At 32.0% G+C, this 18723-nt stretch overlaps 2 protein-coding genes and 1 pseudogene across 3 annotated transcripts; 2 read left to right on the top strand and 1 right to left on the bottom strand.

Annotated features, from left to right (window-relative positions):
* The first annotated feature begins 1006 nt into the window (after positions 1 to 1006).
* Positions 1007 to 1429, top strand: LOC145063697 (umecyanin pseudogene; annotated as a pseudogene).
* A 483-nt stretch (positions 1430 to 1912) lies between these two features.
* Positions 1913 to 3157, top strand: LOC145062637 (elicitor-responsive protein 3-like). The gene is made up of 5 exons (XM_079010216.1): positions 1913 to 2050; positions 2155 to 2220; positions 2314 to 2443; positions 2710 to 2824; positions 2905 to 3157. The coding sequence occupies exons 1-5, from the start codon at positions 1984 to 1986 to the stop codon at positions 2968 to 2970; spliced, it is 444 nt and encodes a 147-aa protein (XP_078866342.1). The 5' UTR covers positions 1913 to 1983; the 3' UTR covers positions 2971 to 3157.
* A 678-nt stretch (positions 3158 to 3835) lies between these two features.
* DGD2 (digalactosyl diacylglycerol deficient 2) lies at positions 3836 to 7269 on the bottom strand. Of its 2 annotated transcripts, XM_079009014.1 has the most exons (6): positions 7111 to 7261; positions 6254 to 6345; positions 5776 to 6158; positions 5083 to 5349; positions 4535 to 4872; positions 3836 to 4463 (listed from the first exon to the last, which is right to left on the bottom strand). In XM_079009014.1, exons 3-6 carry the CDS (start codon positions 6055 to 6057, stop codon positions 3971 to 3973), a joined length of 1380 nt encoding a protein of 459 aa, XP_078865140.1. In that variant the 5' UTR covers positions 6058 to 6158; positions 6254 to 6345; positions 7111 to 7261; the 3' UTR covers positions 3836 to 3970. The 2 variants fall into 2 exon arrangements, with proteins under 2 accessions (XP_078865140.1, XP_078865139.1); XM_079009013.1 differs by lacking the exon at positions 6254 to 6345 and having other exon boundaries at positions 7111 to 7269.
* Between the last annotated feature and the right edge of the window lie 11454 nt (positions 7270 to 18723).

The following is an 18723-nucleotide window of genomic DNA, read 5'->3' as shown; positions in this document are numbered from 1 at the left end:
ATATATATATATATATATATATATATATATATATATATATATATATATATATATATATATATATATATATATATATATATATATATATATATATATATATATATATATACTAATAAAAAATACCTCTTTTGTCATGTGTCATCATATTAGACATTTTAATTAATGTTGCCACTTGTCAATTTATTAGTTTTCCATTTTAAATTTATTAGACCTCCTCATTAATGTGATTTTATTTTAAATTTTAAATTTTAAATTATTATTTTCATTAATTCACAAATAAAAAATATCTAATATATATTAAAAATTAATTTTATATATTTAATTGAATCAATGATTACAATTTCACATAACTAATAAAAATATCTCTTAAATTAATATTTTATTTAAAATAACTTATTAATAATTTTGAGTTTTTACTATAAAAGTTTGATTAATTTTATAACCGTGGTTCTCACGGGTTATAAACTAATATATATATATAGATGGATGGTAATTTAGTGATTATCTTGATAAGAGTATCGTATAATATCTTTACACATGTAATCGTATTTTAAATATATATAGAGATGGATGGTAATTTAGTGATTATCTTGGTAAGAGTATTGTATAATATCTTTACACATGTAATCGTATTTTAAATATATATAGAGATGGATGGTAATTTAGTGATTATCTTGGTAAGAGTATTGTATAATATCTTTACACATGTAATCGTATTTTAAATATATATAGAGATGGATGGTAATTTAGTGATTATCTTGGTAAGAGTATCGTATAATATCTTTACACATGTAATCGTATTTTAAAAATAGTAAGTATTTTTTTCATCTCGAAAATCAAACATTAATAACACCAGCATTAAATTTTGTAATAAATACCTACAACTTTTACATTCCTATAAATATACCCAAAACTTACTTTCCCATGCCATCAGACAAGCTTTAATCTACAAAATAGTCCAACATTTTGGGGCAACCTGAGAATACGAACACAAAAACGATCAAAAATGGGTAAACTAAAGTCAATCTTGCTTCTGCTTATGGCGATGGTGGTTGCATCAATGGAGTTCTATCAATCGGCGGCAAGAGAGCATGTCGTCGGCGATTCCTTCGGGTGGATCGTGCCACCAAATGATGACTTCTACATTATTTGGTCACTGCACAATGTCTTCAAATTCAATGACGCGCTTATCTTTAATTTCGCCAACGGATCTCATACTGTTGCAGAAGTGACGAAGGAGGCGTATCGGAACTGCGACGCCGGAAACCCCATCTCGCTCCATACCACCAGCCCCGCTAGATTCACCATTAACAGCCTTGGCAACCATTTTTACATCTGCACAATAGGCCCACATTGCAATTCCCATCAGAAATTAGCGATTAGGGTTACCCCCACTGCTAACAACTCGTCTGCATTGTTGCCGCATTGATTTTATATGTGTTATTGAATTAATACGAGGAAGTTCTACTTCGATAATTATACATTTTCATATCGTTGTTACTAGGCGTTGATGATGGATACAATAAAAATATGGATAAAATATGATTCTGTAATGGTGGTGAAGTTAAGAAGAAGATGGCTCCTATATCATTTTTAATAATTATAATTAATTAAATTAAATGAAAAATACAGTGGTTAAATTAGTCATTTTAATCTCAATATAATCAAAACCAGAATAAAGCTCTGTTTTTTGCAAAACCAGACACAGCCAAAGAAAATTTATCATTTTATTTCAATAAATTTCTAAAATCTGACCCTAGCTACACTCCTAGATTTTATGAGGTTTTCCATTTCAAATAGTAAATTGAAATAAATTTATCCTCTCTTTTTTTCACTTCTAAAACCACCGAATATGTCTCACGACCTTCAATAATACAACACACATAAATATATATATTTGAATTTTGAAGCAGTCTTTTCTTTCATAGAGGAGAAAAACTCCCAAAAAAAAAAAATCGAAATCTTGTTATCTTACCATTAATCATGCCAGAAGGAACGCTTGAAGTTCTTGTCGTAAGCGCCAAAGGCCTGGAGAACGCGGATGTCCTATGTAAGCCCTTTCAAATAACAGATTAATTTAAATTTGCATGTTAATTTATAGGGATCGTTTAATTATAAAAGAAGAGTATATATAAGTTGATTAATTTGTTGCAGGCAACATGGACCCATATGTTATTATAACGTACAGGAGTCAGGAAAAGAAAAGCAATGTTGCATCAGGCACGTATTTTTTTTTTATAGGTTTTTGTGATATACCAGAACGAATGTTTAAAAAATATATAAAAAACATACGTATATGTTAATAATATGTAGGTAAAGGATCTAACCCTGAATGGAACGAGACATTTTTGTTTGATGTTTCGAGTAAAGAGACAGCGGATTTAAAGATCAAAATAATGGATAGCGATACCGGTAATGCAGATGATCTTGTTGGCCATGCTAGGTAAGTTGCATATATTCTTTCATTTATTTACATATAATAATAATAATAATGATAATAATAATAATAAGTATAAAATTTAAAGTTTGGGTTTTCTGCACACTCCTAGGGGTTTGAGGGCGAGTGCAAGGCCCTGTTCTATTTTTTTGGCGAATTTTTGTCCTATTAACATAAGTCAGTTCAATGAATGTTAAAGACATGTTATGTCTTGTGTTACAAATTGGACATGAAAAACCGGATTGAATGTGTGATGTTGTGAACTTGTTTAGTATCTCGTTGGATGCATTGTTTCATGATGGAGACATCCCAGCAAAATCATATAATGTAATGAAGGACGATGCATACTGTGGAGAGATTAGAGTTGGCCTTAACTTTACAGCCCAGGTTCATGTTGTTCATTACTTGCAGATATTGTAGCATTCACATGAGCAATAATGAACGATTTTTTTTTTTAAATGTTTCAGAGAAGTCGAGGTTTTGATCCAACAGATGGGAATATGGGTGGTTGGAAGCAATCAAGCCATGATTGAGCATGCATAAAATTGTGATTGTGGTTGTGATCTTCCATCAGAAATGTAATTTGTTTCATTAATTCAATGTTAAAAACCATATGTAAGTATATATAGGTACAATACAAAAACCATCATGTAAGACATTTTGCTCTTGAATTTTATGTAACTTGTATATTATTATGTTAAAGACAAGTCTATACAGCCTATTGACTTTAGCAAAGTGTTGTTGTCTTGAAAGTTGGAAAGGAAAGAGGAGTTCAAATGCACCTTATATTGATCCTCTAAACTCTAAGACTAGAGGGTGTGGGGTGCGGTTTCAGCTGATGTGGCATTGAAACACCACCCCCTCCCTGCGGTTTCAAAGTGCGGTTTTGAGACTGCGGTAAGAATTGGGAGCGCTCCCTTTCTCTCTCTCTCTCTCTCTCTCTCTCTCTCTCTTCCTTTATCTCTCTGTCTCTCTCTCTCTTCCTTTATCTCTCTGTCTCTCTCTTCTTTCTCTCCCTCTTCCACTCCTTGGGTGTTGTAACAAACTGTAGTAAAAGGAGGGAGTGTGGCACCACTCCCTCCAGTCTAAGGCGTGCATCGGATCAAGACTAAAACCAATGACACACAAATTGCAATTTATCTTCTCACCCAACTAAAATGATAAAAAAAAGGTATTCATGTATAATGTATTTTGCTCAAATAAGAAATTGCCGCACTTTGCTACACCTTTTTTGAGTGGGATAAAAAATAACAGTTTTTTCATTTCCAATTTTGTAAGTCCAATGCCAAACCTAGTACAAGACAAGATAGTCATGTTCTGTCATGTCATGTTAAAGTCTATTAACGGGCCTTAATTTTCAAATTACATCCTAAATTGCTAATCACATTACAATCAAAAGGTCAAAAAGATAAATACAAGTTATCACACAAAGAATTGTAAATTACAAGATCACTAATAAATAACAATTCAACGAAAACGAATAAAGAGATGCAAGTCAAGAACAAACGAGCAAGACATACATAAACAACTTCATTATGCACCTTTCCAAAGGGTAAATCCGTCTTTTTTACTCGGAGTGGTCAACCCGAGCTCTTTACGTTGTTCTTCATTCGGGACGGGGCTCACGAACCCGGTCCCTACAAAATGCATAAAAGCAGATGCGTCTTCAAGATTCCTATTAAAACTCAATGATGATGTCATAAAACTGGTTTTGGAATCTGATTTTTTGGGTTTCTTTTCGGGCGCCTTGTTTAGCTCTGCACAATTCAGAAACCTTGTGGTGGCAGCATCCCATGAGAGCTCATGCATTTGTGAATCGGTCAGTGGGGCAGGTTGTTCGGTCAGCGCCTGGCGTGTCCCTTTGACGAAACTGTCCCCGTCCTTGAAGGTTCGGCAATTGGGAAACTGCTTGAAGAATTCGTTCGAGACGTGATCTGCGCAAATGACGATTTTGCCCATGGCCAATGCTTCTGCTGTTGTTGTGCAGACCACGTCGGTTGTGCTTGGGTTCATGAACACTTTGTAGCTGTCATACCAATCAGATTCAATAATTTAAAGAATTGTAAACAAAGAGGGTAAAATGGTCATTTTACTTACTCGTGAAACAAAGGGTCTGCATGATCACGTCCGGGATTAACCCTAATGGTTAAATTCAATTTCTCAGCAGCTTCTTGAATCTGAACAGAGTCTTCACCAGTGCCAAATAAATCAACTTCAAGTCCATCAAGTTCCTTTTGATGATCACCAAGAAGCTCAAGCAGCTCCTTGTAGCCTTTACTCCACACCATTTTCCCAATAAAATATGCACCTTTTGAAAACGCCTTCTGTTCTTCTCTCTTTTTCATCCCAATTTCAAGAAACTTAGGGTTAACACCATGAACATTGCAGATAATTGATCTTGGGAGATCCTGTGTAGCACCAGATAACCGTATCACCTGCCACAAAGATTTGTGATATGTCATCAAGAAACAGTCATTGTATATACATAAAGCTTTGTTTCTTTTCTTCCAACAAACAATTTTCAATGTGAGAGGAGTTGGGAGGAAAAAAGAAGGGAAAATACATTAAGTAAAAAAGAAAGAGGCCCAAAGGCAATCAATCTATGCAAGAACATGAGAAACTATGTTTTTTCCAGTAATAATTACCTTGTGACAATATATATCGACCACCCATCTATTCATGTACTTGAGAAGAAATGCATAGGCACGTCCATTTTTCTCTCTTTTCACATACTCCAAATAATTCGTATGAACAATTCCTATAACAAGGCGGAATTTAATCTTCCATCTTTTACCATGGTGATACCATGTTAAATGCTCGGGTTCCTCAAGAACAGCAATATCTGATTCTGAATCCGGAATGCTCTCTGTTATGTCCCCAAGAGCAAGAATGCTTCTTTTACTTCTAGAAAACTTCAAAAATCACAAAAGTATTTACTCAAATTAGTTCAAAAATTAGAGTAAACAGTGAACATGGTACCCTGAAGTTTGCAATTTTCCTTGGTTGGGTCAAAAAAGGAATCTTTTTAATAAATACTTCTTCTTGACAGGTTTCATTCTGGTTTTGGTTTTGGTCCTTGGGGTTAACACCGTTAATTATGATCCATCAAGTATGTATAAAATGACTATTTTACCCTTCCCGTCATTTTACAAGGATTTAACAGACTTAAACTGAAGATGTTGTTAAAGTCAGGTACCAAAACCAGAATAAAACATGCTAATAAGGACCATTTTTGAAAGGAAAAAAAAATACATTTTTGGACTAAAACCAATAAGAACTGCAAACCACAGGGGCTATTTTTGAATTATCATGGAAAAAAAACTCTTTGCAGAATTTACCTTCCCTGGATAAAAACGTATATCAAAAGTACACAAAAGGTCAGTCCTTTTTTCAATCCATTCACGGACATATTTCTCTTGTTCTTTGGGTGTATCAAAAGTTATCTTGTCAGGGTATAGATATTCTTGATCATTCTTAGATAGCCATGGAATGACCAAAGTAACCTTTCTGTGTCCATCTTTTGCAAGATATGCAGCACGGAATAGAGGATTAACAGACGTTCCAGTCATCCATGGAAGACTTGCTGTGGTAAATATCGCGATATGCTCTTTTTTATCCATGTATATTCATTGACTTTATATACTATCAATAGGTTTTAGGTTCTAGATGTTGTATATAGGATTGTAGAACAAGTCCAAGACTGATAAATTGCTTATTTGAACTGCATCACAGAGTAACAATCAAACAAAAGCATTTATAACTTTTTGTAGCATATTCAAAAGTCCACATACAGACACAAATTTCAAAAATACTTACAGATAAACTGGAATCATGAACAATTGTCCCACTTTACAGACATCAAATTTCAAAAGTAGGGAGAAAGTTATCCTTCTTGTATGCAACTAAAACTAATGATGTGATCAAAAAACTTGTACAAATCAGTCGACATGAATTGGAAATAAAGTATAAAGAACCAGCTTTTTTCGTCAGAAATAACTCCTTTTGAATTAACATTTGATGGCATCAATAAATCTGATTAAAAACAGCAGTGTAAATAATAGCACTTAAAAAGAAGCCTCGTTTCTGTAACTTTTCATGTCTACACAACAATTAATCTCAAAAACTTCTAATAAGAGACTAATGATAAACACACGTGGATTTTCTAATTTCTAGATTCCAAAATAACAAAGTATTCTGGTTTTCTCCTTTTACGGAACTGAAGCTAAAGTTCCATAATAAGCAGGAGGGGAGCAAATTCAAGATTTATGAATCATATGGAAAACCCTAAAAACCCTTCGTTTTTGCATCATATAAACATTCCAAAACACAGACTCAATTTGAAGTTTACTTATGCTTAAGCCGGAACCATGAACAATAGTCCTGATTTAAGAGCATAGAATTCCAAAATTAAAATAGGAGAAAATTTATCAGTCTGCAAACTATCAAATATTCGAACAAATGACTCCATATGCAAATAAAAAGAACGTTTTTATGCATCAGAAAAACTCGTTCTTGCCTTTGTTTTCATGATGAACTAACATATGAGGGCACGAATAAGCAATCAACCATATAAACAAAATGGAATAAAGAACAGCAGAGTAAATGAAATCAAATCGGAAAAGAAGATCCAATCATGAAAGAAACGGTCTGTTACAAGTGAGATAAAAACGTACCTCTTACGGGAAACAAGGCATGGTTGGTAAACAAGAAAACTGTACGCAGCTTGATGAAGAAGACGAAGGAAGAAACGGGAACAATCAACGCTTAATGAGATGTTAAAGCAAAAGATGCGAATATTCAAAATAGAATTTCCTTCCTTTTATTGAAAAAAAATTGGTTAAATCAAGAATCCATAATTCCACATTATTGAGTTATATAATATAATATTATAATAACAAAAAATCGAAAAAAAAATGGTTAAATCAAGAATCCACAATTCCACATTATTGAGTTATATAATATAATATTATAATAACAAAAAATCAAAAACTTGACAATGATGCATCACAAGATATTTTTTTTAAATACATTCCTTAATATAAAAAATTAAAAGTATAATATCATACTAAATAAACAAAAAGATAGTATATAAATAAATACAATTATATTGCTATTTTATATATTTAAGTATTTATCTATTTATTTGCTAAATTTAAATCAAAAGAAATCGTGTTAGTATTTGAGTTTTTATAGCTTATAGAGGGTGTTAGGGATTGCTTTTGAAATGGTCTTTTGACTTTTTGGAAAAGCTAAAAGTAAAAAAAGATGTTTGGTAACTTAAGAAATCATTTTTAGATCAACTTTTTGTGACTTTTGGCAAGAACAAAAATGAGCTGTTTCAAAAGTCATAAATTAGTGACTTTTTGTGACTTTTAGGATTTTAGCTTTTAACTTTTCAAAAGATAAACCAAACACATTTTAAAACCATCTTTTGTAAAAAGCCAAAAGTCAAAAAGATCTTTTGTATAAAATGACTTTTTAGCCTAAAAAGCAACCCCAAACACCCCCATAATATGTTTGTGATTGAATGACACGGAGAGGTCAATTCAAGTAAAAAAGAAAAAATGTTCACGACCTCGTTCATGGTTAATTTTGTTAAAGATTATAGGGAATATAACTTATTAAGGTAATTAACTTTTTAGTATATCCATAGGGTAACTAAGTAACAAACTTGTTTTTTTTAACTTAGATGGTCTTTACTGTTTATTTTTGTTGCACGTTTGGTATCTGTCTTGCCTAAAAAGACTATTGTGCCCTTATTAATTTATTTTTTAATTAATTTTCTTATTTATGTATTTATTTTTTACATATTTAAAAAAATTAATAGACCACAAATATTTGTATCTTCTCGGATGATCCCTACTGTTTAATTTTAATTAATTAATTTTTTTAACTCGAATGATCCATACTGTTTATTTTTGTTACGCGTTCGGTCTGTCTTACCTAAAAATACTATTTTTCCTTTTTTTTATTAATTTTTTTAATTAATTTTCTTATTTATGTATTTATTTTTTATAAAAAAATTAATATACCCCACATATATGTTTCTCCTCACCGTAAACCTAAAACCACATTTGAGAATTTTAATTTAGGTCTTACCGGTCACCATCTCATCCTCCCCATCTTCTATTTTTTTCTATCTTTAGTAACATCGACGTCTTCACCATCCTTCTTATTTTGGTACTTCAATTCTGGCGAACCAACACCATAACCTACTGTCTCTTCATCTTTAGTGGGTTGTGGTTTTGATTCGACGGAGTTGAAGGACTGAAAAAAAAAAGTGATGATGAAGACGTCGATATCACTAAAGATGGAAAATAAATAGAAGTTGAGAAGGATGAAAGATGGGATGATGAGGAGATACAGATATGTAGGGGTCTACTAATTTTTCTTAAATATATAAAGCATAAGTACATAAACAAGAAAATTAATTAAAAAAATAATAATAAGGGCACAATAGTCATTTTAGGTAAGACAAAGACCAAGTTCGTAACAAAATTAAACAGTAGGGACCATCCGAGTTAAAAAATTATATTAATTAAAAAATAAATAGTAGGGATCAACCGAGGAGATACAAATATGTGTGGTCTATTAATTTTTTTAAATATGTAAAAAATAAATACATAAATAAGAAAATTAATTAAAAAATAAATTAATAAGGACACAATAGTCTTTTTAGGTAAGACATGGACCAAACGCGCAACAAAAATAAACAGTAGGGACCATCCAAGTAAAAAAAATAAGTTAGGGACCAAAAACACAAATTCCCCGAAACCACAAGGACCATTCGTTTAATTTAATATTTACTTTTCATTTTGTTCATATTTGGGTAACTATTTCTTTTGTACACATCTATGTAACGAACTTGTTGAAAGCATTCACATCCAGGATTTAACCTGCTATAGCAGGTCATAATGGTCATATGTGAACACTTCCAATAAGTTTGTTACCTACATGTGCACAAAAAAAGATAGTTACCCAGATGTAAACATACCGAAAAGTTAATTACCTTAATAACTCATATTCCCAAGATTATATCCGACTTTAAACGAGCCAAAGCGTTAAACAACTAAATTTAAGAGGTCTTTTTTTCAAAATCATCGTCTATTAAAATGTTGTATACACAATAACAATTACAATGAATCTTAATCCAATTTTCTACCTTAATAAATAAAGATCTTTTTGTCAAATGTCATATTCTTATTTATTTTGTCACATGTAATTTTATTGTTATTTTAAATTAATTTTTATTTCACATGTCATTTTATGGTTTATTTTATTTTATTAAATTCCACATATTATTTAAATCTAATAATAAATGCATATCAATTTCATTAATGAATTTTCCTTCTGATTTCAAATTTACTAAATTAAAGTTTCATTAATTTCTTTTATTTATTTATCTAATTTATTTGTTTAAATTGAAAAGAGAAAAAAGAAAACACTTTAGTTTTTATAATTCAATATTTTTCTTACTTTTCTTATAAATTTAAACTTTTCAAATATTTTGAATTTTATATTTAAACTTTCTTTTAAATAAACATTTGTAATACATAGGTCTCACACCTAGTGTAAAATATAATAGGATAACTGAGATTTTTCTTGAAGAAATTTATTATGGAAATTCGCTTTGGCAAGTTTGCAACTTTTAGCTTGTTTTTAGAGGCCTATATAATACGATGATTAATGAATGTATGCTTTTAGCTTGTTTTTAGAGGACCTGTATAATACGATTATTAATGGATTTAATATACATGTTTTATTGTATGAACATGGACTTTTTTAAAGTAAAAGATTAGGTGTTTTTACAAACAAAAAACTAATATACTCTAATAAACGAAGATTTTTTTTATCATTTGTCACACTCTTATTCAATTTGCCAAATGTCATTTTGTGGTTATTTTGAATTAATTTTTATGTCACATGTCATTTTATGTTTTCTCTGTTTTATTAAATTTCACATAGTATCTAAATGCAATAATAAATTCATATTAATTTCCTTAATGAACTTTCCTTTTAATTTCAAAATTACTAAATTAAAGCTTCATTAATTTCCTTTATTTATTTATCTAAATTATTTGTTTAAATTTAGAGAAAAAAATACTTTAATTTTTATAATTCAATATTTTTCTCATTTTTCTTATAAATTCAAAATTCTCAAATGTTTAGAATTTATATTTAGTGTTTTCTTTTAACTAAATTCATGTAATACATGGGTCTCATATCTAGTTTGTTTTATCCAATATACATCTTATTAGAAGATATTATCGTGTATCATTTTCTTGCTTATCATTATATTTATCTTTCCCTTTATTATAGGGATTACCATATGTATTGTATATATACTCATGTTCTAATGAATGAAAAGGCAATCAAGATTACAATCCATATTTAGTTTGTTTTATGGTATCAAAGCATGAATATATATACAATACATATCCCTATAATGAAGGGAATATAAATACAATGATAAACAAGTAACTGATACGATAATAGATTCTAATATATTTTTTATTAATATTTACTAGTTATATTTTAGAGTTAATTTTTAAAAAATCCCTACAATTTTTAGGTTTTCTCTGTTTAAACCAAAAGTATATTTTACCAATAAAAAACAACAATTTTTCTAATTTTATTGTTCATTTTCTTGGATTTGCATTTTTCTAGATTACCTTGTTGTAATATATAACCATTTTTTTTCTTAAAAAACATCATATTCCCCTAACGTTTACCTAATGACCAAAAGGTTTGAAAAAAGTTACATGCCCCTGTAACATTTTGTAATGTTCATAAGTGATCTTTAAAGTTTCATTTCTTAGCCTTTGACCTCCAATTATTTCCGAAACTTCTATTTAGGGTTAAAATAAGCAACATAAGACTAAGAAAGTTGGGGGTTTGTGAAAGATATTTTAGTCATTTTTATCCTTTTGAACATATTATTGGGTGATGATTAAGAGATCATTTGACCATATAAGCAAAATAAATTAGAATCATAATCTATTGAGGTGAGTATTACCGAATACATGTCCCTGATACAAAGCTAAAGATGATTTCACGACTTAAACTTATTTAAATGTGTTACCCTTGTGTGCTATGTCTTATATTATATTTACATTTATATGCATTTATAGAAATGTGTTTTATAAAAGAATAATGATTAAGAGTAAGCGATATAAAATTTGAAAGGTTTTCTTTATTTTGATTGTGCATCTACTCTAATAAATAAAAATGACTTTACCACATGTCTTTTTCTCATAAGATTAGCCACATGTTATTTTGTCATAATTTGAAATATATTTATTTTCCACTTGTCATTACTTTAATTTTCATTTTCAATATATCATTGATTTACTTTCCATAAATTAAACATACCATAATGACTATCAAATTTTAAATTTCAAATTCAATTCCAAATAAATTTACAGTTTAAACATTTATGTTTAATATTTGTTATAATTAACCCGTTTAGTAGACACTAAACTCATAATTTTAATTAATTTATTCTTTGCATATTTTTTTCTCATAATTTTCACTTATTTCAATTTCAAATTCAAATAAAATTTCTATTTAATCGTTCGTACTTAACATTTTGTTTTAATCAACCCGTATATTATACGGGTCTCACAACTAGTTTATATAATTTGGTCGAAAGATTAGTGTGTGTCATACAACTCCATTGCAAAAGAGAACCAAAGATAATAAAGATAACGTGTGAAAAAATGACTAAGAGATAGACAAAGATTAGGGATAGAAGCATAATACATTGCATCTTCTATTTGTGAAATTTTTATGATTGTTATCTGCTATGTTTTGGACAAGATTTAATAAAGAATTTTATGGTTTAAGACGTTTTACTTAAAATCAAGGATGTGTTTAAGATTTTAGGGTCAAGCGTTTAAATGGAAAAAAAGATATTTATACTTTAAATGTTTTAACAGTATTATTACTTAATAGTTTAAAATATTTAAAATGTTTTATGATTAAAGGACGTTTAAAGATTTAAAATATTTTTAAGATATAAGGTGTTTTAAATAGCTTGATTATTTTAAATATTTATGACGTTTGAAAGAGTATGATTGAGTTAAAGGTTATTCGATTTCAAAGTCTAAATATTTAAAAGTTTTCAAACTATTTTGGGAATTTCTCATTGGTCAAGGGATTTTGTTAATTCCTTTGGACTTTAAGGCATTCACAATGCCTAACTGATATTTTGATATGTATTCATGTTATGAGGATTTAATCTCTGATTGTATTTCATGTAAATCAGGTATAATATATACACATACAGATATAACAGCTAGCCCTATAACAAAGGAATTTAAAAAATACAAATACAATCTTATCTAAACTTAAATTTTATCGCTATCGCTAATACTCCCCGTCAATCGGAACGGTGGAGGTCCAACACGAAGCTTGGTGCGAAAACGTTCAAAGATTGGTCGCGGAAGACTCTTAGTGAAGATGTCGGCTAGCTGCAAGTGAGTGGGAATAAACTGTGTATCGAGTTTACCAGAGGCCACTAATTCACGAATAAAGTGATAATCGATATCAATATGTTTGGCGCGTTTGTGGGAGACAGGATTTTGGCTCAAGAAAAGCGCACTTTTGTTGTCACAAAGAAGTGTAGGAACCGATGGTGGCAAAGCATGCAACTCGCGAAGAAGGTGAGTAACCCAAATAATTTCTGAAGCGGTGTTTGCCATAGCCCTATACTCGGATTCAGTGCTGGATCTGGAGACAGTGGGTTGCTTTTTGGCACTCCAAGACACTAAATTTCCGCCAAGAAATATGGAGTAACCATAGGTTGACCGTCTTGTTTCAATGCACCGTGCCCAATCGGCATCAGAATATCCAATCACGGAGGAGGAATGAGGCCGATGAAAGTGCAACCCGTAGGAAATGGTACCTTTAACATAGCGCAAGATCCGTTTTACAGCTTGAAAGTGAGCATTAGTTGGAGAGTCACTACTAGAAAAACAACCTTTTACGACGCTCATTGCGCGTCGTAAAAGGCTCAGACGACGTGCAAATGCGCGTCAAGGAAGGCCCTGTCATAAAGAGAGACGACGCGCGTTTACGACACGCAATGCGCATCAAGAAAGGCCCTGTCATAAAGGAAGACGACACGCATTCATGTGTCGTAACCTTACGACGCGCGTGTTAATGACACGCAATGTGTATCAAGAAAGCCCCCGTCAAGAAAGGTCATGTCATAAATGAAGATGACATATATTTTTGCGTATCGTAATTTTAAATTTTTTTTTTAAAAAAATATTTATTAATTTACTTATTTTCATATTAAATTTGCATTTCATGTCTCATAATGGAAAATAAAATACCATATACAAATAATACAATACATTGCACAAAAGGTAATGTTATACAAATAATCATTCTAATAGTAGACAAATGTAATACATCAAATGTGAAAAAGATGAAAGTCATCAACTAATAATAGTTGAACTACAAGAACTTGTTGCCCACCTTCACAACATCCGAGCTACTTTGCTTGACATTATGCACATAAACAAGACCTACACATGGCAAATCGGTAACTTAACATGCAATACAATAAAGAAATATGTTTAAAAATTTTCTATTGTTTTGAACACCTACATGACCAGCAAGCTTTTTTATACTTGGTAACTTAACATGCAATACAATAAAAAAAATATGTTTAAAAATTTTCTATTGTTTTGAACACCTACATGATCAGCAAGCTTTTTATACTCGGTAACTTAACATGCAATACAATAAAGAAATATGTTTAAAAAATGCGTATAAATGTCAAAAAACAAGATAGGAGCCAATCATTCTATGACACAAGGAAAAATATCCCTAGAGAACTATGAAAAAAATATGAAACAAATGAATGAAAGTGCATTGCTATTTCTTTAATACTTACTGCATAGAGTAAGACTTGGCCATCATCCATAGTTTTGAAGGACAATGATGTCTCGCTATGTTGCACATACTAAAAATTAAAAAGAAAAAAATTGAGTGACATATGGACTTATCTAGCTTGCTGAAATAGACATACAAAAGATTTTGTTGTACTAGCTTGCTGAAATATACATACAAAAGATATAAGGAAAAGACCAAAATGCCCTTGTGTGAAAGTAGCGGGAAAATAAAATTGGTAATTTTTTTTAATCAGCTAGCCTAACAAGAATTAAGGCAACTGTTATGCAAGATCTAACACGACAGAGAAGTTACTTACCAGAATTTCATGATATACAAATGTACGAAGAGCCTCCCCTGTCACAGCCTTAATCTCAGGCCTGAATTACTTGACTGAATCCAGATAAGAAAGATAAACACGCCGATGGTTTGGCTGCGGACACTCTACTCCAAATTCTTGAACATACATACCAAAAAGACACACTTCTACACCTTTAATTTTCTGAAACAACAGAACCACCTAAAACAACAAAGCCTAGTTTTGGAAATAAATAATGTTTGAACTAAAAAATGCTGAATGTTGGGTGGATATACTCACCATATCAAGATCCAAGCATTGTATAAAGACCAACTATATCCTCATCAACAACAATGTTGATGTTGGGATCCACAGACACAATATTACCTCGTTCATAGCAAGCCAATGAGTTCATTCAAGCCAACAGGTTACAAATAAAAAATCATAAGTGCATACGACAAATGTAAAGCATGCAGTTATATATTGTTGTTCTAAAGATGTAAAGTGGAATACTTTCTTTAGCTCTCATGAGGAGAAGAGCAGCTGTAATTGCAATTCCAACAGATAAAGTTGGGTGTTCTCTTATAATTGTAAGTTGATCTGTTAAGACACAAAAGTATGAGAGAAAACTAATCCAAGAAATATCAACTTATCAAGCCTCTACAATAAGGCATCACTGTTGATTTTTTATCATAAAATAAATGTTTGGTAGTTGTAAAAAAGAAAAATTCACCTTTGATCTTACTGAACACCAAATCTTCATAACTCCTATACTGTGTTGTGTATTGAACTACATGATCCTGGAAATGAACATGAAAAGTAAGACTTGCCAGTGTCTTATAAGAAATTGAGGTGCGATGTTAACTGATAATCACACAGAACAAACTAGAAGGGTAATAAAGTTAACAATCAGAGAGCATAAATGAAGGAGAAATAACTAATTTGGCTCCAACTTATGTTGCATAAAACTTATATTCTTGAGAAGAATTGCCAGTGTCTTACATTAAATTCATATTCTAAGGGGACAATTCTGATAATCTAGTTGAGTATTTAAGTAGTATGCTGAAAAGAGCTTCTAATGTGCACCATCTTCTTAACCTGCCCGAAATATAAGCATGTATACACAAACTTGAATCACGCTGAATCATTTATGTATCAATCTGTCTCTTGTTTACATATAACGGAGGTATGTGATTACATTTAGCTAAGTTTCATACTAAAAACAATAGAATCTCAATGACAAGCAATCATCCCATAGATGAAAAAGCCACCTGAAATAGCATGCAAAGAGATACAGATACGCATTAACGCATACGAACAGCTAGACTATATATCAAAATACCAGATTTAAATTATCATACCAGTCCTTAATAAAATCCATCATAGAACGCACGCAGATAAACATTCATCGTATATACGGAAGCCCTAACTATAAGGAAAGCTGCACAAGAAATGAAACGCACCCGAACATGAGACATAGATATTGATAGAGTACCTAAAGAGTTCGAATATGAGTGGACGAATTCTGCTGCAGCGACCAGGCGGAGCGAACGGCGGAATCAACAGATTCCTGAACCGTACGAGGTAGATCCTCGTAAATGTAGGAATGCCATGGCTTTTCTTGCTGCTGATTCTCCGCTGTCTCGTTTGCTGTATTGGATGGTGAATTAGCGGCAACGTCGCCGATCATGTTCTCCTTGCTCCTCCGTTTCTCGATCTCCCAATTTGTTTCAGTTGATTCCTTCTTCCACCTTTTGCACTTTTCTTCTCAGCCTACCCAATCCCATCTTCTCCCCAAATCAGTCGAAACCGTAACCCCTAATTCACTTATTCAACAGTGGGATTAATTTTGTATTTACGGGAAGATAGAGAGGAAGAATATTAATACGAAAGTAAAATAAGCGCCATGTTAGGCCCCATTTCATCTGTTTGTATTTGTGGTTCACCATCTTCAGATATGAATCCCATTTCATCTGTTGTTGTCATAGAAACAAATCATTAAAAACATCAACAAAGATATATGAAATATTAGAAAACCAATTGAATTCTTCTGGAATCAGGGTACTAATATTCTGATCATAGGAAAACAGTTCATCAATTTGACCAAATCAAGGTAGCCTCAATTTCGTGCTTCATATTTCATAAACCATATCAGTAAGAAGAAAGTGATAATATTCAATTAAAAATGAAACAAGAACCAAAAAAAGTTAAAAACAAAGAATGAAAGGGAGACGAAGGAGACAGTCCCAAATCTATTAGGTATAAACAGTTCTTTTTTTGTTGATTTGTTTAATTGAGGCAATCCATCAAACACTTGGTATGCATTTTGAATAAAGAGAAACCATGAGACAGCTATTATCACTTACATACTTCCAACTTACAACCCACTCCATCAAAAACAATCATGTTAGAAATTAAAAGAAATAGATTGTATGGTATGTAATCAGATTTAACAAGACTAATTTATTATATCAAGAACAAAGTCAAACAATCTTGATATGAATAAATGGAATAAATATTACCTAGCATAAATAATCCCAATGTGGTTCATATGTTTGACCATTTTCATAATGAAATATTTGCATAGCTTCTCCATTTTCAATAGGTAGAAATGTCCAAGCAGAAATCCTTGATTCAATTCCAGCAACAACTTTATCCTTCAAATCAAAGATCAAACATTACATATATTGTTTAGAATTCTTCATTGATGTTACATATGTTTAGGTTTGATTATGAACAGGATCACAGATGAATCGTTTTACTTGAGCTTTGTTGAGAAACTGTCTCTAATTGGGGACCATTGATGCCTGATCCTTGTTTGTCTTGATCCACATTCTCGCTTCCATGCTGTAAATCATCTATCTTCTAGACTATGGTCTCGTCAGATTCATCATTTTCTAGGTAAACGATTCCATCTCCTTCTCCTTGCTTCCCTTTACCAACATCCTCACTTACTAGCGGTAAATCCTCTGTGACCTTATCTCCACCTGCGTCTGGTTCACCGCCCTAATTTATCGCGTTATTCACATCACCTACTACAAAATTCTCCAAAACGACTTCCACCTTGATCATTGATTCGGAAGAAACAGCAGGAGATGTAGTTGATACGCCATCAATTTTATCAGATTTTTTGCACCTTATAGCCGTCTTTAGAGGAGGCATGTCTGATTTGTATATGACCCAACTTCAATGACTTGTTTGACGGGACGAGGGTTAGGGTTCTTGTAGCTATTAAAGGGGATTAAAGTACCGATCGATCAACACAGAGAGAGAGAGAGAGAGAAAGAGAGAGAGAGAGAGAGAGAGAGAGAGAGAGAGAGAGAGAGAGAGAGAGAGAGAAGAGAGAGAGAGAGAGAGAGAGAGAGAGAGAGAGAGAAGAGAGAAAGAGAGAGAGAGAGAGAGAGAGAGATAAAGGAGGCATGTCTGATTTGGTAACTTTTTTGAAGATAACTATTGTTTAGGGCTATCAGTAGCACCGTCGACTCTGCTACCACACTGTAATAAACAAATCGCCTTTGAAGGCCCTTCATCATCTTGCACTACCCTTACTTCCTCCAGTGACAATTTCGAACTCGACAGGGAGAGGCAATTAGTCGACTCAGCTCGCTGACGATGAAGGTTGCCGATGAGGAATGGAATCGTTTTGAATTATAGGGTTTGTAAACGTGGGGAGTCGTTGTAGATGGAGTAGGGTAGAAGTGAAGAGGAGTGAGCGGGGTACTTCAAAATTTTGGGGGATTTTCCCCCTTTAGCTATTAATGAAGGATCAGACTCTCGTTCTTACAACACAGAACGAAGCCAACATAAAACCATGTTTCCGGTGGTGGCGGCTGCTAGGTATTACAGAGAGAAGGAGGGGAGAAAATGAAGGTCATCGGCAAGTGGAGAGGAATGAATGAGCGGGTCCTCCAAAATTTTGGGGATTTTTGTCGATCGATCATTTCCCGCCTAAAAGGCGTGTTTCATTAAAAATTTATAAAGCGACATACTTACATGACGAACATTTTATAAAAGGCGCCCTCCGCATTTCTTTTTTTTTCTTTTCTAACACTAATTTTAGGGCACGCACAAATGTGTGTCTTCTATC

This window comes from Lactuca serriola, chromosome 7 (assembly GCF_051521515.1).
Source record: "Lactuca serriola cultivar US96UC23 chromosome 7, Lser_US96UC23_V15, whole genome shotgun sequence".
Lineage (NCBI taxonomy): Eukaryota > Viridiplantae > Streptophyta > Magnoliopsida > Asterales > Asteraceae > Lactuca > Lactuca serriola.
This window is presented reverse-complemented; position numbering and strand designations above follow the sequence as displayed.